Below are 26,345 nucleotides of genomic sequence, written 5' to 3'. Positions count from 1 at the left end.
CCTGCAGTGCTGGATAACCTCCTGACCTCCATGAAGTTTGTCCTCCACGGCATGGGCGTCCTCCGGATCAACCTGGCGAACAGCAGGAACAAGGTAGTTCATCTGCATGTCCCCATGTCCATCACTTAAAGGAGTATTCCGGTCATTTTTGACCCCTAAATCGTTGTCCTGATGGTCACCCAGTGTTGGGGGGAGCAAAAAACGCGTCTAAAATTGATGCAGGCAAACCGGAGTTACACCATGGCTAGACGGCGCTAGGGATAGCAACAATGCTAACCTATGGGGGCAATTCTTTCAACCACCACAAACACTCAAAAAACAATCAAATATCTATGGTACATGACTGGAATCCTTAGAGACACCACTGAACTCATATAGTGTACAGTATAAACAGTATAAACAATATAAACTCTGTGTTTTTGCATGTAGTCACTCGCCTCAGACAGCCGAACTCTGAAACGTCCTAGAAAGACATTACTATCCGATCACAGAGCGCCTGCTCTCCCCGCCACAGAAACAAACACTTTTTCCTTGTTGTGATGATTTCTTTACTAAAATAAACGGTCGGAGATATTTTGGACATTACCACTGCACTGCTCCACCGTTTATTTTTGTAAAGAAATCATCACAACAAGGAAAAAGTGTTTGTTTCTGTGGCGGGGAGAGCAGGCGCTCTGCGATCGGATAGTAATGTCTTTCCAGGATGTTTCAGAGTTCGGCTGTCTGAGGTGAGTGGCTACATGCAAAAACACAAAGTTTATACTGTTTAAACTGTACACTATATGAGTTCAGTGGTGTGTCAAAAATGACCGGAATTCTCCTTTAACTCTTCCTCTCAACATGTGTCTCTGCCTCTCTCATCCACCTTTGTCTTCTATGTCAGTTTGTTCACACTAACTTCCCTGCACTGCTCCCAGATCACCACTAGAGAGAAGCATCTGAGCACGGCAGCCGCTACTGCTTCACAGGCAGAAACAGTTTGTTTGCATGACCGTAGAGAAGAAAGTTAGACGATAGGTGGGTGGTTTGATTGTGATGTTAACTTCATTGTCACAAGTATCAGAGCTCATACACTGTCCGCCCACTCTGCACATCTGCTGGGAGATGATGACCAAAGTATTTCCTCTATTTACTGTCAGCAGAGTGTGTGTGCGTGCATGCAAATCCACTCTTTGTGCATCCCACTGATTACCAAGTCTACAGACTAGAGACAGACTCATAAACTTTTCTCACTTCCTTTTTTCCATCTGGCCTCCACTCCTCCCTCATCATCCATCCACATTTTCTGTCGTCCTCTCTCTCTCCACACAGGTCCACGCCCATTCTGTCCTGTCGTGTGGGCGGTGTTTTGACGAAGAACAGGTGCTGTTTCCTTTCCTGAGCCATGCCCTGTCCGGTCTGTGGACCGACCAGGGGGTGAGGGCCGCGGCGGCCCGGGGATACGAGTATGAGCTTAATGACTCGGCGCTGTAGTGAGTACTCCTGCAGCACACACTCCCGCTGGGCTGAGGAGATGCAGGGGTCTAATTAGTTAGACTTAGCTGCTGATGCTTGGCCGTGTGCTCGCTGTCGCTGGGAATCAGAGTCTGTAGAGTAGAAAGCACAGGGGGGAGGGAGACAGACTACAGTAACTGTTAAATATGTGTAACTCCATAACTGTTGGATGCATTTTTATAATATCTTTGAAATTGTTTTTGTTTGGTATAGGGATGTCACGATTATAGATTTTCTTGGTACGATTATTGTCAGAGAAATAATCACGGTGTTACGATTATCATGATTATTATGCAATTTAATTTAATTTCACAACACTATGAATGTGTAAAATCAAATATAGTCCAAATATAATTACATTACTCATTGTTTACACAAAACATTTCCAGTATCTATTAATATAGGACCACTTCTTAATCCCCAGGGGAAGTGTTTGAAATATTCAGGTCATAAATTGTTATCTATACCAAATGTTTGCGTTTATTTTAATCATTTTTTGTTTTGTTTTGCTTTTTTTTTTAAATTAAAAATGACAGGCTAACATTTAAATTCCTACCAATTCAATGTAAATGCACAGTTACTGGTCCATTTACCTTTGTTTTTGCACACATCTGCCAATAAGGCAATCAAATTTTTGTGAAAGCGATGGTATTTAGGAATCTTTATGATCAATTAATTGTGGTGTTTAATACCACGATCAATTGTGAAATCAAGTAATCGTGACATCCCTAGTTTGGTATTAGTTTTGCCTGTGCACATATAAAAGCAAATTAATGGCTCACAAATTTCAAAAATTTACAGGTTTGATTAAAATTAATCACAGATTAAAAATGTGCAAATATAAGGAAAAATCAAACCTGTGCAGATGCAGTATTGAAAATAAAGAAGTGAGGTTGAGGATGAAAACGGTAAATAAGACTCGAGTGCAGAGGGGATGGTGTGTGTGACAGAGAGTGAACACAGAGCTGGGACCCACCAGGAGGCTGTCTGTTCTCATCCCCTACCCCAGCTAGAGGCCTCGGCTGTGGGGTTATCTACACCGACAGGCCCCCTGGTTCCCACTGAGAACCGCCCTACGTCACCATCACAGACACAGACACACATTTGTTCTTCTATATCCGTGAGGACATTATTGACACGATATATTCTCTAGACTCCTACCTTAACCTTAAAGGGATTTCAGATCTAGTACAACTCACCTCTTGTAGTTTAGCCACGGCTGCTGAGATCTGTGAACACGGTGAGATGACTAATAGGAGGGCGTACGGGACAAGAGCACAGGTGGCCACATCTTGAACAAACCTGCAGGTTAGTTAGATTTATTTATAAGTAAGCAAGGTCAAATATAATGATTTTACTGACCTCACACAGTGTAATTGTATGATACTACACTTCAAGGCCTGCTTGCAAAGTCATTCAGATAATCTGGCGTGTCTTGGATGTAGTGTTGCTGCTCTGCCAGAGATTAGGAATCACTTTACCACATCATTATGAGAGCTGATATAAATAGCAAGCAAATCTACAAAAATGAAATAAATTGAAAATCAAATTTAAACTAAACCTAAATCTTGATCCTTAAAGCTGCTCTAAACACAATATATATGAGAAAGTTGACCAAACAACTAGATGTAAGGTGACTGAGGTGATATTTGACTTTTATTTGTCTGTTGGCGACAAATAAATCCACATGAGTGGTTATAACCATGTGACCGTTGAGTTGGTGTTTGTTTTCCTGCCCCCAAGTGCCCAGAAATAAATGAATACAGACTTCTGAAGGATTTAACACTGGTCAAAATGTCACTACATTCAGAAACGACCCCTCTCTCTAAAACTCAGCCCCCGGTCCTCACAAAGACAGAGGTACAAATAAAAACACACACTCACTCACATGTTGTCTGCACTTTCCCCGCGTCGGCACGCAGCGTGTTTTTTAAGCAGCAGGATGTGTGTGTTGCTGTCTAAGAAACTGATTCAGGATGACTAGTTGAGAATGTCACAGGCAGTTCAGGCAGGTGTCGACGTCACTATGTGTGTGTGTGTGTGTGTGTGTAAAGAGCACATCTCACCGTGTGCACACATGATGCAGTTGATCACTTGAGCTGTGTTAATAGCTAATCTGGGTTTGAAAGCGTAGCCCCAGAGTGTTATTATGGTAAACCACAGTGTGAATATTCATTGCGATGAGCCGCTGCGCCCCCTGGGGCTCCAGCCTTATCACTGCACACTCCACCCACCGAGCGGCACCAGCCAGCAGCCAGCAGCCAGCACCAGCCTACACAACACAACCAGAACTGATACCTGAATTTATTCTCTCTTTTGATGTCAAGTTTAAGTCTTGCAGGTTAGTCAGTGTTTTTCTTCCTTTCTCTCTCCTTTTCACCTTGTCTTCACCTTTTCGCCCCCTTCCTCTCCTCTTCCTCGTTTCTCAGTTTCTTCGACAACATGGCCCGCATCACGTCCACAGACTACGTTCCCACAGAAACCGATGTTCTGCGAGTGCGGCTGAGGACGACAGGGGTGATAGAGACCCAGTTCAAAGTCAGCCACCTCATATTCAGGTTAGCCGCCTTTCACTTTACTGTTGTTTTCAGATGTAACGCTGCACAATGAGGACGCTCACAACCACTGAGCCACTTGGAGCGGCCGCGGTCGTGTCTGCACTTGACTTCTCCAGGCGCGTCTGACGTACAAACTTCTTTCACTTCTTCTGCTGTGACACTCTTATCTCTGTCCACAGCCATGTGATCAGCCTGAGATGTGAGATGTGAGATGTGAGATGGGCGGCTCGATTCAATACGTCAATACAGCAGCTTTTAGGTTGGCTCATCTGCTGACAGCGCACACACATTCAAAAGCAGCAGTGGCTCAGTCTTATCAGTGGGGAAGCAGAGGACAGGTATCTGAGTTCAGGAGGCTGATGTCAGACCAACATATTCATCTCTAATCAATGAGCTGGTGTCACATAATACTACCTACTTTATCATCTCCCAGTGACTGAACTCATTTCCTGAAGCTGCTGCTGGTCATGACAGGGCGATAGATATTAATTAACTTGCTTTTTCTGCAGTCTGACATAGATGTAGAGAAAACCAACATCAGAGAAGCCAAGCTTCTTCACACCAACCTTAGGTTGAGCTTTGACAACTCATATTGAAAATACTTTAACCAGCTGTTGGTTCAAATATTCAATATTCATGCCAACAGCATCCGAGTTCTTTGGTACTAAAAACCAAACAGCTCTTAAAGCAGATATCAGTGGAATGTTTTTGTTAATATAAGTCCTAAATAGTCCTATTTTCCGTCAGCAATCACTTACATGAAGTATTTCAGCCTAAACACGAGTCTCTCCGTCACTCTGCTCTGCTGTAACCCGAGGAGAAAATTTTCCTTGTGGGATACAAGTGTTATCCAATGAGGAGAGAGAACGGCATGAAGGGCTGTGTGTGCAGCCAAGGGATGCGCGTGAATGTGGTGACGTAGCACGAGGACCAATTGATGCCTGACAAGGGCGGGGGCTGCTAACTCATGGTGCGTTCAAAGAAACTCGTACTTTGTGTTTTTCCTTCCTGTGAAGTCATACCAGTTCGATCTGGTACGAGTTCACGGGTCGGAAGTTACGAGTGGCCGTTATAGGGAACTTTCACAGACAACAGGATGGTAAAAACACGAGCTACGGGTTACCTGGAACGCTACCAAGTCGTAGTTGTGACTTGAAGCTGTAACTTACGGTTTCAAAAGCCTGCCTTGAACGCAGCATTAGCCGAAACGGCCGTGAAGCTGATATCTGCTTTAATTATGATGAGTAAAAACAAAACTTTTAAAAAGCCTAAGTCCAGTTGGACTGTGTGCAAACATAACAAACGTTGGAGAGTTTAAATAATTTATTTTTCAAAGGTTCAAAAGTTCATTGCCATGAATCAAGTAGTTGTTGACACATTTCACCCAGAGCAACAAATGTCAGTGTTTTGAAGTGGAGTGGATGAAAAGTCTGGGTGTCAAAATATCTGAGCCAATCCACTCAGATGTAGAGATATAAAATGCATATGATGTGGAAAAAGTGTATTTTCCATCCAAGCAGTAGAATGACAGATAAACTTTATAACAGGTTTTCATCTGAAAGACTAATTTCTTCTGTAGAAGAGGAAATCAGGAGGTTGGTTTTCGTCTCACAACAGAAACATTATAGATTGTGGGTGATTTTCCACAGTTTGGTTTTATTGCCAGTTTAATAGGCCATGGAGGGTTAACAGGAATACAGTGCATTTAATCCCCTTTTTCCTGTGTATGGGGGTGGGTTAGTGTCTGTTGACAGTGTATCTGTCAACATATTCAAGAAAATCTGATTACTTTTCCCCCCTTTGTGGCGTAATATCTACCTGAAGAGCACCTCCTCCATCATCCTACCTCAATATCAACCTGTCCTTCATCCCTGCTCCACATCACATCTCCAATGAAATTATAATAACAAAACAGATTACCTCAGCTTTTCATAAGACCTCTGTTTAGCATATAAACATTGTTGAGAGAACCAGTTCATCAAAAGCTGACTGACGTATGGGGCATTTGTGTCGCATCTAACTGCCTCCTGTACTTCCCTGGATGACACTGACTTGAGTGTGTTATTGTGATAGATGTCAAACCCTTGTTTGACTCAGTTTTTCAGAAGTATTTCGCACCAAGAAAAAAATGCTTTGATCGTAACCCTATCTGTTGTCCTATGCAGATGAACGCTGCAGTTTTCCTCGCAGTCTTACTGTTTGCGTCACAGTTGAGTCACTCAGAAGCCGATTGTTTTTGCTTTTTTTTCTTAATCTGCTCTTGTGCGCGTATATTTTTTTTTTGCTGATGGAAAGCTGGTGGTGATGGTGTCAGCAGAGTCTGAGGTGGTGCTGCAGGACGGAGCGCCGGCTCCCCGCTCTCGCACACCCTCTCGCTTATCTGCCTGAATTTTGGAGAGATAAATAATGGGATTTAGTTAATTGGCACACACCACCGTTTGTGTGTGTGACTTGCAAAGATCACGCCCTTGAAGTTGATGAAGAGCTTAGGATTTTGGGATGAGGTGATTATTTCAGACTTAGCAACAAAGGGGATATTAGATGGATTTTGAGACGTAGAGAGCAGGGACACAGCACATGTGCATGTATTTAATTTTAAATTGTAAAAATATGACTTTCAACTTGTGAGATTTTAAAAAGCAGCAGAATTGACATGAAACTGGACGTTTCTGCTCAGGCTTCGTCTCATTTTGTAAATACTGAAGCTGCTACAGACACAATGTGAAATCATCTCCTTCAGTTGGCTGATACTCAAGGTTTCTCATCTCAGCCAGCATCTGCTCCCTGCACTCCTGGTTGTGTTGATTTTGGCTGTTTTCTCGCTGTTTGGGTGTTGCTGCAGGTCGTGTTTGCTCTCCTCTATTTGCAAATTACAAGTCGTGAATTTAAAGTGTGTTAAACATGCAGGCCTTTGGCTTCCAGTGGTCTATGATGAATAACATGTAACTCTAACGCTCTCAGTTTGAGAGCATGTCATCATACACAGCTCCACTCCCCCGCTGCTCTCCTCTTGCTCTCTGTCTCTTCAGTCACATCAAAGAAAAAATATATAAGCTTGAAAAAGAATGTAGGCAACGTACTGTGTCTGCTTCTGAAACATGCAGCAGTTTAACCTTATCTACAGCTTTGTGTAGAGCTTTGTGATTGTGACTTTGGAAATACGTGTCAGATTTAGTGATAGAGAGAGATAGATAGATAGATAGATAGATAGATAGATAGCCTTTATTGTCCTATCTTAAAAAGTGTTTTTTATTATATTGTTTGTCATTGATTATAACTAATTCATTTATTCATCTTAAGTGATAATTAGAGCAAAATTGATCACAAAGCAATTAAAATCACAATATGGCAGTGCATTGTCAAAGTAAAATGTGTCAATACCATAGGTGTTGGTACAAGACATCAATTTTATCTTATTTTATTCTTTTAGAAAAATTAAGTCACATTTTAAAGCCTCAATATGTGCCCATGTTGAGGCATATTTTATACATACGTTTTAAATAGTACTTCTATATTTCTTATTTGTGCTCATGATTATTCTCCAGGAGACTTATTGGCATTTGTCATAAAAACACTGTTAAGTAAAGGTTAAGCTAAATTTCTGGGGGATTGTAATGAGTTTTGTGAAGCTGAGACTACAGAAAATTCCCCAACAATAAAGGAGTGTATAGAACAAATGACAAATGAGAGTAATATGTGGATTTATTGATCAGTTGATATGTCAGCCTGTCAGTAACAAGAAAATTGCAGTGACAATGCAATTTAGAAACAGTGTTGACATAGTTTGTCAACCGCAGAGAGCCGTCAAGGTCATGTAAAATGTTGCAGTCAATCTGGATCTCTTGGATATCTGAAAACCGAAGTGACTAATTCTTCATGTTGAAGTAAACAGTAAAATACAGAAATATTAACACAACACTTCAAACTTCAAACTGGATTTGTCTGTGTCAAAGATACTCTGAATAACAAATGTTTTCATATTGCTCTGCTCATTACTATGATTGTGCTAGGTAGCGATTTATTAGTTCATCAAATCATATTTGATTGGTTGAATATCTGATTCCACGCTAAGATGAGTCATCTCACAAACTTATAATGTGACCAAAGAAACAAAGTGATGCAAAGATGAAATGAGTAATCATTGTCATGCCTCTATAAGCTGCAAGAAGAAATACTTACATCAGATCTAAACCACAAATTTTTTTTGTTTCCATGTTTCTGTTATATGGGCCATTCTACAGAATTGGTGCAAACTGCTGTCCCCGAACAAAAAAACAAATTTAAAAAGCATTTAAGTATGCAAATTTTAAATGTTTACTAAGATCTTGCAATTATCTATTGAAACCCAAAATAATATTTAAGATATCAGTATGCTTAATATATATAAAATCAACATTTATAGGGTACTTAACATTGGGAGATGGCTGTCCCCAACCACAACTCCTTAATTTCAATTCATGAAAATGATACTGAAATGATATTTATAAATCTTTCTTTTGGTGTTTTTATAAAGATCTTTTTGATTCTTTTGAAAGTTAAGTGTAAAAAAGAACATTGATTTTATATATTTTTCATAAATCTTGAAAATGTATGTAAAAAGTGTTGTCCCCCATTTTTTTGTCACTACCGAAACGTTGTAGGTTTTAGTCCATAGGCTGAGACTGATTTGAGCCACACCTCTAATTTTTTTATCAGGAGGTATTCCTTTGTCCCTCTCATGTTGTGGCTGCATGTTGAGTAGCTAGGTTCATCATTTTTGAAGAGAAGGTGTTCACAAGTCTGAAAATCAGTGTGTAACTTTAAGAGACGTCACTACCGAAACACCTATTTTCTGCACTTAAACAATTTCTTTTTGTTTTATTGCAGAAAAAATAGTTTTTATGTGTGTGCAATAGTTCAGAAAAGTGCTAGCTAACCATGTGCTGATTATCATCTTCAAGCTAGGCTCAAAGTTATCCAAAATTGTCACTACCGAAACAGTCACTACCGACACATTTGTTTCGGTATTGACGTTTCGGTAGTGACATAATTGTTTCTGTAGTGACAAAATGGAACACTTAATCCCTTAATTAGGCAATATACAGAAAAATGTTAGCATAGTTATGCACCAAATCAGCCTCTTCTCTGGAGAGCTCAATAGAGGGACTTAAAGATTGGCTGTAAACCTGGACCAAGGCTGAATTTGAGGCAAAAGACTTTTGTCCCACTATTGTGGGACATCTGAGACCTGTATTAAATTGTTGATAAACAGCATGTCAAAAAATGTTAAAATGTCATTTTCAGATATTTAATGTAAGATGTGTGTCTGATATACATGTGATCAACATTTATGAGTTTAAGTTATTTTTATTAACATAAAATGATGCAGTCTTATTCAGCCATGACAAACAAGTTGTGGTCACTACCGAAACAATATTGTCACTTCCGAAACGGTGCAGTCACACCGTTTTGTCAAAAATACAATATATTGAATTATCAACTAAGATATTGTGATGGTGTTTGGTTGAGTGTATATTAAAACTAATGAATCCATAAGTTTGTAATCATTATAATCAACTTTATGCCCTTTACAAAGAAAATTTGGATTCAAAATCCAATGATTCTGATAAATCATGCTTAAACAATTTGTTAAAATGATATACTTCTTAATTTACCTGTCAATTTTGAAAAATAACATTTTAGAAAAATATATTTACAAGGTAGATGTAAAAAAAAAATGAATAGATCGATAAAACCCTTCATTTTATGTGATATGTGATTGTGTTTCGGTAGTGACAAATTTTGGGAGAGGAAAAATATTCAGAAACTGTCTGAAAATACAAAATGAGAATTAACTGTACAACTACTAGAAATGTGTACCTTGGATATTATACAACTAACATACCTGAAAAGTTTTGGGGAAAAGACACATTTATTTCAAGATGTTTCCAACTCTGACTTTGCACCAATTTTGTAGAATGGCCCATATACTCTATGTGTATAAATGTAGTAAATGCACCTTTTGATTTGCAAGCTTTAGATCAGGGGTGTCAAACTCATTTTAGATCAGGGGCTACAAACAGCAGAATTTGATCTCAAGTGGGCCGGACCAGTAAAATAATGATGCAATGAAGCATGATAACCTATAAATAAAAAGAACCTTTAATTTTTCCCTTTGTTTAAAGCAGATATCAGCTTCACGGCCGTTTCGGCTAATGCTGCGTTCAAGGCAGGCTTTTGAAACCGTAAGTTACAGCTTCAAGTCACAACTACGACTTGGTAGCGTTCCAGGTAACCCGTAGCTCGTGTTTTTACCATCCTGTTGTCTGTGAAAGTTCCCTATAACGGCCACTCGTAACTTCCGACCCGTGAACTCGTACCAGATCGAACTGGTATGACTTCACAGGAAGGAAAAACACAAAGTACGAGTTTCTTTGAACGCACCATGAGTTAGCCCCCGCCCTTGTCAGGCATCAATTGGTCCTCGTGCTACGTCACCACATTCACGCGCATCCCTTGGCTGCACACACAGCCCTTCATGCCGTTCTCTCTCCTCATTGGATAACACTTGTATCCCACAAGGAAAATTTTCTCCTCGGGTTACAGCAGAGCAGAGTGACGGAGAGACTCGTGTTTAGGCTGAAATACTTCATGTAAGTGATTGCTGACGGAAAATAGGACTATTTAGGACTTATATTAACAAAAACATTCCACTGATATCTGCTTTAAGTAATAAGTAATAAAGACATTTCTACAGTTAATTAACTATCCTTTTACAAAACATGTTATGAACAACCTGACATGTATTGATAAAAATATGTGCAATTTCAAATTTTCACACTTGGCAAATTCATTCTGAGGGCCGGATTGGACCCTCTGCCGGGCCAGTTTTGGCCCACAGACCGCATGTTTGACACCCCTGCTTTAGATGGACAGAGGCAGGCCAGATGTTTGCAGTCGTTGTGTTAAGACAAGCCTGTTGGCTTTAGCTCCATACTTATTGTGTGACTATATGAGCAGAATCATTAACATATGAACAGAAAGAAAACATGCATTTGCCTGAAAGTCAAACTATTCTCACAGGATGACATCGGTGTAACACAGGACGTTGTGTCCTATGTGTTTTGTTGACGGTTTCCTGATCGTACCTCTTTCCATCACATGTTGTTGGTGCCTATCTTTGCTCGCTGTGTGGGACAGTAAAGGAGATAAACTGTAAATTCCCACTGAATAAGTGGCTCTGACTGATCACCACTTGTCATTTTCTGTTGGAAAGACTCTTACTCAGGTTTTATGCCCTCACGCCGGCGAGGCATTATGTTTTCCATCTGTCGGACGCGCTCTTTGTGAAATCAGCGTCTCAGTTGCATCGTGAGGGAATTTCTTCAAATTTGGCCAAGACATTTGCTTTGATTCGAGGATGAACTGATTGGTTTTTGGTGGTCAAAGGTCATTGTGACATCACAAAACCCCTTTTTTGCCATTATTTACAAATTCATACACTCATTATAACACAATTTGTCCAATAGGATCAGATGATGAACTGATATCAGTTTATGTCCAAATGGTCAAAGTTCAGCTTCACTGTGGCATCAACATGTTCTGCATAAACACATCTGGCCATTATTCAACACAGTCACTCAGGAGGAGACTGTGTTTCCTACAACATGGCTGGTTCACAGAGACGTACATGGTAAGTCTACTGTTAGTGAGAGGAGGAAGAGGAGGAGGAGGAGTGGGAATCTTACTCTGTGATCCCCAAACAAACTCCAAACATGCAACCCAGAGCATGCATGCCTGAAGGGGTTTGGGCTCCTGTTAACCCTCAGGAAAAATATTATTTCATCAGTTTTATTACATTGATTTTTAAAAAGGAAACAATGCAGTTCGACGCAGACACGTGTCTCCCACTCTGAATCACACACTGATCAAATTAGCAACACCTCAGATCTTTATTCACCGTTACTGAGCAGTGCAAAGGGTGGCAGTCTGTCTTAAAGCAGCCAGCCATCTTGTGTGCGTCCATGTTGTGTGTGCGACGTGTTCACACAAGAGCATACATTCTCCTAGCTGTAAACCCAGACACAGCCTACTTTGCATACAGACACCCTGTTTGACCTTTGACCTCTACGTGTAATAAGGATCTGGGTCTTTTCCTGCATCGTTAACATCAACTGCTCTGATAATTATGATTATCATCAATAATGACTTACAATTACAAGACTGCAGATGAGGGTGAATGGTCACATGGTGGGTACAGCAGGTGTGGGGGGGTTGTAAAGTTGTCTTTATACAGACAAACTAAAAGCGTGAAGCTGTGGTTTTCTCTATATATAGAGAACCAATACAGTATGTGCACCAGATAGATCTTCTCCACCAAGATGATCATACATCCCCATACTCCCAGCAATGCTCATCCATTTCCTAAAATTTTGATGGTTTTTCAGGTGATTTTGGTCAAAATCCCCCAAGGATCAAACATCACAGCTCTTTTCATCCTCTCTAAACAGCCCTGTTCAGAATGGCTGGTTTCAGTGCCTGTCCCTTTAAATGTAAATGAACCACTGCTTGCTCCGCCCTGCCCCCTCTACCGGTACCAGTACTCACAGGTAGGGGTGGGATTATGCAAATCGAAAACTTTTGACATCTTTGAATGACAACTGAGGGAAAAGATCGTAAATCCACATGGATTTCAACATGGAGCCTGCACATTACAGATTTTTTGTAAATTTTCACATTTTGGGGGCCGGAAGGCAAGACAAACACCCAAATATATGTTAAAGGGCCTTTAAAAAGTGATATTTCCATAATATGTCCCCTGTAATAGAGGGTGGTTAATGATATTGCGGTTGGACCTGTGATGGTGACAAACTGAATAAAATGTGCTGATCGAAACAAAGCAAGTGCCAGTCCAGAAAGTAAATTTAAAAAAAAGATCTGTCGTTCAAACTTGAGGTTGTTGCTGAGAGATCTGAATGTGTCTCTGGACATATTAAATCAAACTCACAACACAGCTGAGCTCAGGTACCGGCTCACAGGAGGTTGACTCAGGACTGGGTCATGTGACATGACTACACACCTCTGTCCTCCTCTATCTAGAACAAATAACGTGTGATTTCTTTACTGTCCCGTCTCGCTCTAGACAGGAAACACCATTATGAGAGCGAACGCTCACGGGAGAGGCTATGGTCACTGTATGTGTGTATGTGTGCACTTGTAGAGCCTGTTGCACACCTACTACTGGTCACAGACAGTGTGTGTTATTAGAGTGACATTGTGCTCTTGTGTAGGTTTGTGTAATGGAGCAGCTGCTTCACTGACATGTTCTGTGCACGGCTTCAATTTCCATGGAGCATTTCCTCTAGAAATCTCGTCTCATCTTTATGGTGCGGTGCCTCTGCTGTTTGTTTCCATCTGTGTCCACATGTCGCTTTCTCCTCTCAACACAGACCAGCATTAACTCGATGGATGCTCAAATGAAAGGCGGGGGGATGACACATCTGGGTTTGAAAATGGGTGAAATGGGACTGACTGGTCTTTGTCTCCCTGTTTCATCCTGTTAGAGAACATTTGACCTTTGTGCTGCTGTGTTGTGATTGTCTCGGTGGATTGGGAACCCCCATCCTCTGTGTGTGTGAATCACATATTGTAGGAATATGTGACCTTATCCCGGACCAATATAATCTATGGTTGATTATAGTCCGCCCCGAGTACTGCAGTGGACCGTACCATCAGTAAGGAAGGTCATGAACACAGAGGAAGCACAGCCTCACATTTTTCTACTGGAAATTGAATCTTGATAAAGAACATGTCAGTCACAGAGATCATGTTACACACACACACACACACACACACACACACACACACACACACACACACACACACACACACACACACACACACACACACACACACACACACACACACACACACACACACACACACACACAGATACTTTCTCTCTTTCTGTCTGATAACTCTGGTTCCTTCAAGACAGTGCTGTAAACAACATTTTCCATTTTAGTATAGGCTATTGATGCACAGGGGATGATTTATTTTACATTTAATTTTACATCACATCTTGCAACCACAGTGATAAAGAATCTTAAATCAAAATGACTTCTGCTTCAAGAAATTACTTCTCTTTGATACTCAGCACTTGTCTGTGGTGACACTTGCTGCTTTCTTTTGTGCGTGCGACCATGAGCGCAGCAGCATTGGTGTTGTTTACTCTTGACTCTCCTGAACGTTTCCTGGTTGGAGTGTGTTGCCACCTGAGCCACACTTTACAGCTCATTACTACTTACTTTTGTCTCTGTAGTTCCGCCCAAAGGCCCAGTGTGTGGTGTTCATGACAAATAGTCATTTTCAAGAACAGTCAGTAATCCTCCATAGAGTTGTACCAATAACTTACACCAGTGAGCCAGCTGGGCCCTGAATGGGACGCAGCAAATAGGATACAACCATCACCTGAGATGTTCCTGCCATGTCAGACTTCACATACTGCACAAATATGAAAAGTAAAGGTGCATGTGCATGTGAGGTGAATTTATTGTGTGGCAGGATGCCCACAAATATGAAAAGTAAAGGTGCATGTGAGGTGAATTTATTGTGTGGCAGGATGCCTGCTGCACTTTTAAAGAGGAACTTGTAGTGGGAGAATATTTCTAATTCAGCCTGAATTAAAGATCTTTGGAGTAATTGTGATGGTTAAATGACTCGTTACAGGAGAATAGAGGCTCTCTGCCCTTCACCCTGCGTCACTCAGCCGAAAACCAACCTTGCAAGATCAGCGCCTCTGACCCGGTGTCCCATATCTCGCCTTGTGAGAAACATCGACTGCTTTACGGCACTATCACACAAACCAACCGGTAATTCGTAATCACTTGTTAAAGGAGAATTCCGGTCATTTTTGACCCCTAAATCGTTGTCCTGATGGTAACCCAGTGTTGGGGGGAGCAAAAAATGCGATTAAAATTGATGCAGACAAACCAGAGTTACAGTAAGTAAATCATGGCTAGACAGTGCTAGGGATAGTGAAAACGCTAACCTATGGGGGCAATTTTTTCACAAAGTTTATACTGTTTATACTGTACACTATGTGAGTTCAGTGGTGTCTCGTAAGGATTCCAGTCATGTACCACAGATATTTGATTGTTTTTTGAGGGGGGGTTGGTGTCAGAAAGCAGCATTCTAGACCCCCATGTTAAAATCGCCGATTTTACATCCTCAATTAACATGATCAAAGCCTGGTGTCAGAACGTTTTTTGGTCTCAACCGATAGTTTCTACCCCCACACACACTCTGAGGGGGGTGAATTTTTTTTTAACTCTACCGTTTTACTGTTATTAGGTTAAAATTCTGGCCAATTAGGGTGGGGAAACGTTGAGTGACAGGTCCGAGCAGGTCCGGAAACAGCTGCTTCGAGGCCAGTGGGCGGGTTCTCGGCCGGTAAATCCAACATGGCGCTGTTCAGGCCGCCATATTTGAGTCACAAAAACGACTCCCCAAAACCAATGGGTGACGTCACGGATGCTCCATATTTTTTACAGTCTATGATAGACATCCATAGTTCCCCTTTAGGGCCACTGGGGGGCTGCTACTCTATTTAGTCAGGGCCAGCGGACTTCCAATTATATAACAATTCCAATCAACAATGTCAAATTTATTATTAGGTATGACACAAGCATTGACAAAAATGCATTTCTCTAAAAGAGTTTCACCTGGTCCCATGACGCTCCAGCGTCCAGGAGATTGCTGGTTCAGTCCCGGGCTTGAAGTGTCCATTGGCAAGATACTGAACCCCAAAGGGCCTCTGATGGCTGTTAGATCAGTGTGTGAGCGTTTGAGTGTGTATGGTAGTAATAAAGCTCTATTTGAATGTGAGTGTGAAAAGGTGAATGGGGCTTCCAGTATAAAGCCCTCTGAGCGGTCGATAAGAAGCTATGTAAGTGCAGTCCATTGACCATTTATCCCAGAAAAAAAACTCCTTGTGTGTATCTTGGCACTTGACACTAAGTGCTGCTGCTTAGATGTTCCTCTTTAAGCTGTTATAATCAATCATTTTATGTTGCCAATGGATTAAATGACCATGACGTGTGTAGTGTGAAGGATGACGGTGATGATGAATCCATGGAGAACATCAACCAACTTCTGAAGCTTCGGCTCTGTGGAGCATTGTAGTGTCTTTGAGCTCATTGTTTTGATGTTACTGTTTTTGTCACCACTGTCTTTAGCCTCGGCCCCAAACAGCAGACACATGGAGTCAGAGGCCTGCTGCTCAACATGGAGGAACATTTAGCTCCTAGTTCTGAAGACCCTGAATATTGGATTTGCACTAGTAGAGACGTGTTCAGAAACATGGTTCCAAATGAAAGTTCATGTTGTATCAGTTGTATAACGTGATAAAAAAGTCACTGTGATTATAGGTTGTTTCTTTGATCCTTTGATGTAACTAATCAGGTCAATGCACTGAGAGAAAACCACAGTGAAACATCCTCAAACTTCTGTTTGTCTTTTTCCTCAGATGTTCTTTATTTCTTATATTTCTGTTCATTTGCGTCTTTGCTTCTCTGACTTGCCCCCTTTTAGCTCGGTTCATCTCCTCCCCGTGTTTCCTCTAAATGTGGGCACTTAGTCATCATCATCCTCCTTGTCTCCGTCTGTCTGTGTAGGATGTACGATGTTGGAGGCCAGAGAACTGAGCGGAGGAAGTGGATCGGTTGTTTCGAGGACGTCAGGGCGGTGTTGTTCGTGGTGTCGCTCAGCGGCTACGACATGACCCTGGTGGAGGACCCCTCCATGGTACGAGCTGCACTCGGTCACTGCCTCACAAATGTCCATGCTCTCCACTCAAAGTAACCAGAGACCACTTTTTAAATCTCAGTGCTCAGTTTGTCCTTATAGAATACGTTTTAAAAATGGCAGTGGTGTTGATGACATCTTATCTCTCTCCGTAGAATCGTCTGCAGGAAAGCATGAAGCTCTTCTCCTCCATCTGCAACAACGTCTTCTTCCACAGCACATCCATGGTGAGAAATTCATCATCAGCCACTTCCTCGTTCATTAAGGATGAAAGACTCAAGCAGCAAAACAAATTGGATTGTAATGTAACTTGATCCAAATTTATATAAAATTAAGTCCACACATAAAACACAGAATAAAGAGATACTTTATTTATAGATGAGCTGTTTCATTTAGGTTCCCAGCCTTTATGTCCTGTGGACCTAGTTTAGCCATAACACTGTCAGACTCAGGTTTGAATCTCCACGGCAGCGACAGTCAGGGCCAGAGATATCCTAATTTGAGGTTGTCCATCTCATAATCATGAATGCACCTGAGGAGAATCCCATCAAACATCTACTTTGATTTAAGGATGAACTGGATGAATCAATTCACAAATCCACAAGATAATTATGACAAAATTAGCTGATAGGATAAAAATTATGAAGTGTGGACATTTTATTTAATCTTTTAAGTATTTTTTCAGTCTTTTATCTCTCAAAGCTCAGCTTCATTCTCCAACTTTGCAAGTGAGAGGCCTTATTTCTGGTTTTCTTGTGCTCTTCAGAACCTATTTCAGATAAATACATGTGTATTACTCCTGAAGACCTCTAAATATACTGATGTGTAAAGTTAGTCCTGCTTTAAAATAAGACTTTGTTCACTTTACATTTACATAATGGTCTGGGCAGTGGGTGGGGTCCATATCCTTGAGCAAGACACTGCAGGACTGCAGGCTGATTAATGTAGGTTTATATGCCACAGAGGTTGCTCATGTATGTTCATATACAACTGAATTCATGGAATAGAAAAAGGTTGAATTATAAATTTGAATTATTTACCATTCAATCTGAGATGTTGATGAGCAACTTTTTAAAGCTTTGTTTCAAAAGTTGGGGACAACCACGTCCAGCCAAAGAGGGCGGGAACCACAGTTCAGTCTGACGGTTCAGACGATGGACGGAGCTGATGGAGGAGACACGAGCTGAGTCTCTTCCATTTGTTCTCAATGACACCGTGAAACAAAAATAACATTAATGCTGTCTCCACACACACACACACACACAGCCTCGGCCCTTTGTCTCAGAGTCCTCTGTCACTCGTAATTAAACAGTGAGTTGTAATTAGAGCGAGCTTTGGCGAGGTGACATTTTCCCCTCGCTGTGTTTTTCCAGTCCCTGCTTCCGGTAAATGATCACATTAAAACAAGCGCCGTAACGAGCTTGTTCAATTTATTCCACTTAACTTGCATTTGAAGCCCACTTAAAACACAAGTCACTGCATGTTGACGCGAGTGTCAGCCGCTGTCTGCTCTTCCGCTGTTTTCAACATTTGTCAGACAGGACGACAGCTCGGTGCATCTGGTAGTGAGGTCACGAGGGTCAGTGATTCAGCTGGTATGTGGTCGGCCGGGTCTCAGATGTGCACTAAAGCATCTCCTTTTGTACACTGGTCTATATATAACCACAACGGATTTTTATTTAAGGCTTCATTGGAGCCAAATGGGCAATTAAATATCTGCGTGTGACGTGTTTATGTGTGTGGGCCTGCATGTTAACATAACTAACAGGCTCATTAAACAGAAGTGTTTAATGATACCTTTTGTTAACGTGGGAGGCAAATTTGTAACCTCCACCTCAATTAACTCTTTACTGTGGCTGGTCAGTGATAATTACACTCCAAGGCATTGCATTGCTCTGTGTCCTGTTCATTGAAAATCTGTTCTTCCTCCTCATCCCTCCCTTGTTATAATCAGGGGGCTTTCGTCTGTGTGTGTTTATTTCTGTGATCAAACCAGAATAGCAAGAACTTGATCATACCGGTAGTTTTAATTGGTCGACTACAAAGCCAGACGTAGGCTACCTGTGAAATGTGTGCGGTGGCTGCACCAGAAGTTGAGCTCGGAGGCAGTGACACAAAACGTTCAGTAAGACGCACACTTGTGAAAGTAGCGGTGGAGTTTGTGGAGCTCCTACACCAGGGGACTACTGTGTGTGACTCTGATGCACGGAGTGAGGTCATTGATCTGCCATAATCGCCCCGTGCCGGTATCAACACAGCTATCGATTGCTGTATTAAACATTTCTAAAATGACGACACATGTGACTGTAATGTTTGAAGCTGATTTATCGGCTTCAATCTGTTAGTTATTGCTGCACTCCAGGTGAGAGTCATCAAATCAAATCAACATAGTGTTTGTTTTTTTTCTCATGATCTCAAATTGATTTTTTGTTTGTGAGGACGCCTTTGATTTGTGATAAGCTTCTTGTGCTCTCAGCTGATTGTTTGTGTGTGTTTTCTTATTGCAGATTTTATTCATGAACAAGATAGACCTCTTTCAAGACAAGATTTTACACTCCGGACGACACCTGCGTTTGTACCTGCCACAGTTTAAAGGTAGGACTATTTCTTTCTCATTGATTCTGCCATAAGACACTATGTAAAATTACACTCAGTGGTCACTTTATTAGGTACATAACATCCAATGCAACAACTCAGCCATTACTTTTATTTAAAAAAGAACAAAAAAAAAACGTGTTCTTATTATTGAGGTTTTAGTTTGCAGTGATGTTGAACTGGACTGTATTATATTGTATTATAAAACAGGTAGAGATAAGAATAGACACATTTCAGTGTGATACAGTACAGTATGACACCATCACTGACTTTGTCTTCTTCCAGTTTAAGCTCTACAATTCATTTTAGTAAGAGGTGTAGCCACAAAGCGTCATTATAATGAGCAGTAACAGAGCTTTGGCTCTTAGTTAAAGGGATAGTTCAACATTTTAGCAAATTGGCTCATTGCCATAATCCCTATAGTTTTAGGAATAGGTTTGTTGCCTTTTATTGTCGGTGCAAGCTATTTTTAGAACGGCGGAGCAGAGCCGTGAGCTGCTCAGAGCTACGCTACAGAGGCTCATGGGATTTCTTGGTTTCCCTCATCAAACTCATCAAATAAAAAAACAACAACTCCAAAACACTCTGGTGGACAAGTTGTGACCTGCACATTCACCACGCTATGAGATAATAACAGAACGTTACCAGACAGAGTTGTTTTAGAGGTAAATTCATACAAAACCGCTGATGCGCATTGCCTTCAGGGACAGTTTTTCTGGCAACAACTTAATCTCGTAACGTCCCGTTATTATCTCATAGCGTGGTGAATGTGCAGGTCACAACTTGTCCACCAGAGCGTTTTGGAGTTGTTGGATTGTGAATTTTATGAGTGTGATGAGGGAAACCAAGAAATCCCATTGGGCCAATTTGCCAAAATGTTGAACTATCCCTTTAAATGCTGTTTCACATAAACCTCAGTGCTGAAGTAGCTTTTATTAGTTGAATATGCCCGAAAACACGTCACCCAACATCACACGACCATCTTTCTTTAAACATAAGACAACACAATTTGCATTAAGCATCATGAATATTACACAGTAACCAGTTTGGATGCATAAAAAATAATAATGTTTTCCTAATTTATCCATGGATGTTTCTGCAAAATGTCAAAGTTCAAGACATGAAAAGTTTACATCATTTAGGTTTTTTTCAAAGCTAAAGCAACTCACTGTAAAATGAAATCAATGATTTTCGACACAAACATACAAAATGTATGAAAACCAAGGGTCAGTGTGCACTTTAGACACACTAAATCAGTCTCTCACGCAGGCAGACACACACTGTTATACAGTAGTTATGTATCCGCTCTGCTCAGCATTTCTCTCCCCACGACTCAGTGGGCTCAACAGGAGCGACGTCCTCTCTGCTCTCATGCAAATGTCAATATAAATGCTAAAACTCTTGGGATTGGGGTCAGCCGGCAGAGCAAGTATGCATTTCACACTGACCTCAGATGTGATGACTCCTCTAATACACTACAGTGGCCCCCGACCTTTTGTGTTTGATGTATCCCCACACAGCCCCCGGCGCACCAAGTGTGTTTATTTGAATTCACCTTACACTTTTTATGTGATGTTGTTAATGATATAAAGATGATCAAATAATAAATCGACCTGTTGATGGCAGGAACCAGAGGCATAGCAACTTCTCGTGGACATGATATCTCAGTGCAACTTCTTTGAATTTTGCACAGATGTTCACTTGGACTCGAGGATGAATCAGTTAGATTTTGGTACTCAGAGGTCAAAGGTCAAGGCCACAGTGACTCTAGAAAACACCTTTTAGCCAGTCATATTTTATTTGTGGACAAACATGATGAGTGTGACCTGAAACTGAAACTAGCAGTTATTGTGTTCTTGTATTATTATCACTTCTGAGTGGATGTGTAAACCATTCATCATTTGCTTTGCTTGAGCCTTAGTTTGGGAACCAAATGGCCAGTGTACTGTGAAACTCTACCTCAGGCTACAACAGTAAATTCAGTAAATGAATCAATAAAGTGAAAATATCAGACACCATTTTACTACAGATACCTTTGTAGTTTTATGTCAGTCGGATCTTGAATGCAGGATTTTTTACTTTTGTAAAGCAGCACGTTGACATCAGTGTGCTGCTGCTGCTATTGGTAAAGTCTTAATAACAGAGTCTGAATATGTCGTCAACGACTCAAGTATCTAGTTTATGAACTGCAAATAACATCTCTCGGTATTTGAAAGTTCAAACTGACTCAAGTTGTTCATATCCTGGGCCTGCTTTGGCTGACAGTTTATTAGTCACCGTGACAGTAAACGTTTTAAAGTAAACCAGACGCCAGTTTTATTATCCCGTTAGTGTGATGAGATTTTCCTCGTGTCGTCGTCTCTGTCTTTTTTTAATTTCACGTGAATATCAGGTCACATGTTGGCGCTGTGTGCTGCTGCTGATCCCCCCCCCCCCTGCTCTCTCTCCTCCAGGTGCAGACTGCGACGTGGATTCAGCCGCCCGCTTCATCTCGGCCACTTTTGTCTCGTTCAACACGACGCCCAGCAAACTCATCTACCACCACTTCACCACGGCGACCGACACCTCCAACATCCAGGTCGTCTTCCAGGTGGTCATGGACACGATAATCAAAGAGAACCTGGAAGCGGTGTCGCTTCTGTGACCGGCCCCGGCGAGGGGCACGAGCCACCACAGACTCAGACGTCAGCAGACGAGTCAGTTCTGCCGTTTTGTTTTGAACGTTTTATTTTGAAAGACAAACTCTCTGAAAAAGAACAAAGGAAGTCGAGCGGGTCATGGAAATCATCTCATCTCAAGTGAACTGTCTTATCTGGTTTCTCTTGCCTAAAAGCTCTGCTGCTCTTTGTTGCCATTCATCCTCTGTGATGCTGGATTTAATGTAGCTTTGGAAAAACACATTAAAGGAGGAGGAGCACTTTGACAATCCTTTGTTTTAGGATGGAGCCCTGAAATGTTCACTTTTATTGAGAGTAATGGGCATTTATATTTTTGTACTGTATAATGAAACCAGACAATGATCAGTAACTGAAGACTTGATATGTAGTGCCATTTATTTCCCCATCTCCTCCTCCTCTGTGTGTGTGGGCAGGACACACAGGGTGAGGATTTACTGTTTGTCCGTTACTTCCTCGGTGCAGGGTTCACTCATGCATACCGTCGTGTGTTTTCCGCTCATTCATCACCGTGTCTCCGCTGTGCACATCCCGTGCGTCACACCCTCCTAATGAGCCGGCGATCACTGTAAAAGCAGCCGAGTTTGTGTTGATTCTCCCTCAGCTGAATTCATCCACACGTTCACTTGAATCTGTGCCTCCACTTTGTTCCCCTGACTCTCACCCCTCAGCCAGAGGCGTTGCAACAGGACAGGCAGCCCAGGCAATTGCCTATAGGGCCCTGAGCTGGAAGGGGGCCCCCCAGGGACAGCTGACATTGGTCCATATCGGTGACAACCTGATGTTGTCACTGGCTGTGTACATCGAATGTTGTGCATAGTCAACCCAGTATTATATATAAAAATGTACTGTAACCACCCATAGCCACAGCAGAAAAAGTTTCAAATTATTCTGGCTAGATCTGAAAAATCTTCGCAACAGAAGCAAGCGAGTGATTATGTACATTCACTGAGCGAATATTCTGAAAATAAAATATATATTTCTCGCTAGAAATGTAATCAAAAGGCATTTTTATGCAGAAACTACCTCAAAATATAGATTTTTCTACTAAAAATGATAGAAATATTTGCTATGTTTTTTGTTCTCACGACCGGAAACTTGAGAGTCACGTGACTTGGATGCAAAACAATACGAAAAAAAAAAACAGTCAGAAAAAATGTAGCCGTCATACAATTTGAGAGACGTTATTGTAAACCCTCTATGTTTTTGCACTTTGGACCAACGTAGCCAAGGTACGTTTTATATGAGACTGGGTTGGCATAGTATGCAGAATTGAATCATCAATGGTTTGGGATTTTTGGATTCATTAACAGTTAATGTTTGTGGTCCCGGTTGGGGCTGGGGGCCCTCCAAGTTACCTCTTGCCTGGGGCCTCCAGAGTGTCTAGAAACGCCCCTGCCCTCAGCTACGATGCTGGGATACTTATTTAATATTGGAGGTGGGAGACGGGAATGTAAAGAAGCATCCCTGAAGCTTCCTGTTTCATTTCCTTACTCTCATCTCTCGTGATTATTATTGCAATATGTGACACACACACACTCGCATTAACCCTGGTTTGTCAAGCAGGGTGGTGCCTCCTCTGTGTGATTTGTGTGGCATTAACTCTACTGGGCTCTGACTGTTTTGAAGGCTCCTCTGAGCGAATGACTGTGACTATCACAGCAGCTCCTCTGACTCCAGTAATAAACAAGACATGCTCATGTCTGATGTGGACACTGAAGGTGAATGAGGTGAAAAACACCCCCAAGTGCCTTATGATGAAGTGATTTTTCTGTAATGTAATTAAAATGCTTCATACATCTATGAAACTGGAATATATGTATTTTTCCTTCTGTGTCTCTGCTGTTTAACAACATAATCTGCTTTATTCTCAGTCTGTTTTATAGTGTGCTCTGTTTCTATAGGACAACCGTGTAAAAGGATCAAATCAATAGTGCTGCATCATATATTTCTCCATTTTCATCCTCAGATTTTTAAAGACAAATGTGGCCATACAACAGTTTACCAGTGTTTGTTCGTTTTAATAGATAAAATAAATAAAAGTACTTTACAGGAAATCTGCTCTGCAGTCAACTTTCCGGACATTTAATACATGTTGGCAAAGGCGGGTACATAACAAGGGGTGAACAGTACAGATGTGATGAAAATGGTCAAACTAACATCTCTCGCACTGATTTTTTTTCTGGTTTTGTTTCTTTTATACTCCTGCCTACTCAACCAAAGCAAAACTGAACAATGTTTGTGAATTTTTTTTTTTCTTTAAATAAGAGAGAACATTCAGAGTCTGCAGCGGTCCATCATTGGTAATGACCACGAGCTCCTCTGCACCATCACCCCCCGAAGCCCAACACGCTCATCCACCTATCCATCCATCCCTCATTTCTTTCCTTTTCCAGAGAGTTGCTCCCGGGGGCTCGGTGGAGGACGAGGACTGTCTCCGCCGGTCCGACCAGGACTCACGCGGACAGGCAGTCCAGGGAGTCCAGGGTGAGGAAGACGTCCGCCTTGCACTGGAAGGTCCCCGTCCCGTCCCGCAGCAGCTCACAGCTCTTCAGGTTTGGAGAGATGTCCTTCACGCAGATGGCCTGCGGGAGGTGGGGAGAAGAGATGACAGGATGAATCAGATTCTGATGGTTTTCTATCACTTTCACATATTACAGGATAATAGTTTCCTCACAGTCACTTCGCTCTCTTGCACTTGGTTATCTGAGACATGAAAAGCCAGAGACGTTTCACAGCCCGAACAGCAGATGATTGCTGCAATAACGTGAATGTCACTTATAGATAAATGCTACATTAATGCTTTTATTCTGTGGTTTTAATTCATTCATATCAAGAACATTTCTTTACTTTTGTCACCACGTGCTGCCGCGCTTTCACCTGGTTCTGCGCTTTTACGCACGAACTGCTGAACCAACATCTAGGCTATCTGAACAGGTTGTGTCCCTTTCGTTGTAAAAGCAAACGTTAAAAAAATAAAATAAAATAAAAACAGCCAAATATAATCATTATATTTGTTCACTTTCATAAATAGAAAAAAAACATGCAAAAAAAATAGAAAACATGCAGCTTTTACGCGCCCCCTCATTTCATCCTTAACGTAAAGAAACGCAGAATTCCCAAGCTGTACTCACCATGCTCTTGAGGATGGAGACCTGCCTGTTGGTCTCTGGGATCACGTTGTTACCTGCTGTCTCCCCGCTGTCCACCAGCGTCTCTTCAGACTCGGACCTCCGGACGTACGGCGACCTCCTGATCCCGGACAGCAAACCGGAGGCGCGACCCACTGAGTAGTAACTGGGCCCGGTCGACTGCTTGTACCAGGCTTCGACTGAGTGGCACGAGATGAGCAGAGACACTCCGACGCACACCACGGCAAACCTGACTGACCTCTCCATGTCTGGAACCGTCCTGGCACGCACCTCTCTTTTACGCACAAGATAACAGGCGCTTTTCTTCTCTGTTCTTGGTCTCGTCTGTGCTGGATGTTTTTTGCTGGGTGTTGGAAAACTTTCTGTGGCTTATATAGGCGGAGTGAGCGACGTTATCGTGACCGAGAACATCCGTCAAATCAAAATTGAGGTGGGCGGATGATGATCCGTGTTAATGCGGGAGTAGAAAAAAAGACCAATCCGGATTGATCCGTCTTTCATGGTTTGGCCACGACATGGGGAGGGGTGTGTGTGTGTGTGTGTGTGTGTGTGTGTGTGTGTGTGTGTGTGTGTGTGTGTGTGTGTGTGTGTGTGTGTGTGTGTTTGTGTTTATAAATGTCTCTGACGTTTATAGAGGTAAAAGTAAAACAGATTAACATCACTGCACAGAAATACATACTGGCGTAATTTATCAAAAGTTAAAGATGTTTAGATGTTTGTCAAATTACTGACACACGATCACATCACATCACGGGCTGATTCTCAAAATCAAAAAAAGAAGAAAAAAAAGCGCGTCACAAAGCAGAATCAGTCTGAGTGGCTTCAAACGACACAAATGGAAATTGACAAATCAATAAACACGAGTGAATAATCGACTAATCTAAATTGTGTTGGGTTTCAAAAGCTTTCTCCATGCACAGGCCGTGAATCAGTCTCACTTCAAAGTGGATTTCTGAGGTAAAACTGGCCTGTATCGATAGAAAGCCTTTTCCTGATCGATTTACCAACCTCATCGCCGGTCATACGTCATGAACTCCATCACGTCTGCAATCAGCGGATCAGGGAGAGTCACAGGGAGCAATGATGAC

General features: G+C 41.7%; 2 protein-coding genes and 1 long non-coding RNA gene across 3 annotated transcripts in view; 1 reads left to right on the top strand and 2 right to left on the bottom strand.

Annotated features, from left to right (window-relative positions):
• Positions 1 to 22,074, top strand: part of gnav1 (guanine nucleotide binding protein (G protein) alpha v1) — a gene marked incomplete at its 3' end in the record, with an annotated part of 31,075 nt that extends 9,001 nt beyond the window's left edge. Inside the window, exons 3-9 of the mRNA XM_083977762.1 lie at positions 1 to 93; positions 1,312 to 1,472; positions 3,924 to 4,052; positions 16,706 to 16,835; positions 16,991 to 17,062; positions 19,343 to 19,430; positions 21,884 to 22,074. Of these exons, the coding sequence (XP_083833888.1) occupies positions 1 to 93; positions 1,312 to 1,472; positions 3,924 to 4,052; positions 16,706 to 16,835; positions 16,991 to 17,062; positions 19,343 to 19,430; positions 21,884 to 22,074 (864 nt within the window). The remainder of the gene's footprint in view (positions 94 to 1,311; positions 1,473 to 3,923; positions 4,053 to 16,705; positions 16,836 to 16,990; positions 17,063 to 19,342; positions 19,431 to 21,883) is intronic.
• LOC310990425 overlaps positions 132 to 26,345 on the bottom strand; it is a 167,479-nt gene continuing 141,265 nt past the window's right edge. Inside the window, exons 2-3 of the long non-coding RNA XR_014595577.1 lie at positions 523 to 762; positions 132 to 272 (exon numbers count right to left, since the gene is read on the bottom strand). This is a non-coding gene — a long non-coding RNA (uncharacterized lncRNA). The remainder of the gene's footprint in view (positions 273 to 522; positions 763 to 26,345) is intronic.
• npb (neuropeptide B) lies at positions 24,562 to 25,503 on the bottom strand (the record flags this gene model as incomplete). The annotated part of the gene is made up of 2 exons (XM_083971884.1): positions 24,562 to 24,690; positions 25,240 to 25,503. The coding sequence occupies 2 exons, from the start codon at positions 25,501 to 25,503 to the stop codon at positions 24,562 to 24,564; spliced, it is 393 nt and encodes a 130-aa protein (XP_083828010.1).

The sequence above is a fragment of the Trachurus trachurus genome (genome assembly GCF_905171665.1).
Source record: "Trachurus trachurus genome assembly, chromosome: 1".
Lineage (NCBI taxonomy): Eukaryota > Metazoa > Chordata > Actinopteri > Carangiformes > Carangidae > Trachurus > Trachurus trachurus.
The sequence above is the reverse complement of the archived record's forward strand: the minus strand, read 5'-3'. Positions and strand labels throughout refer to the sequence as shown.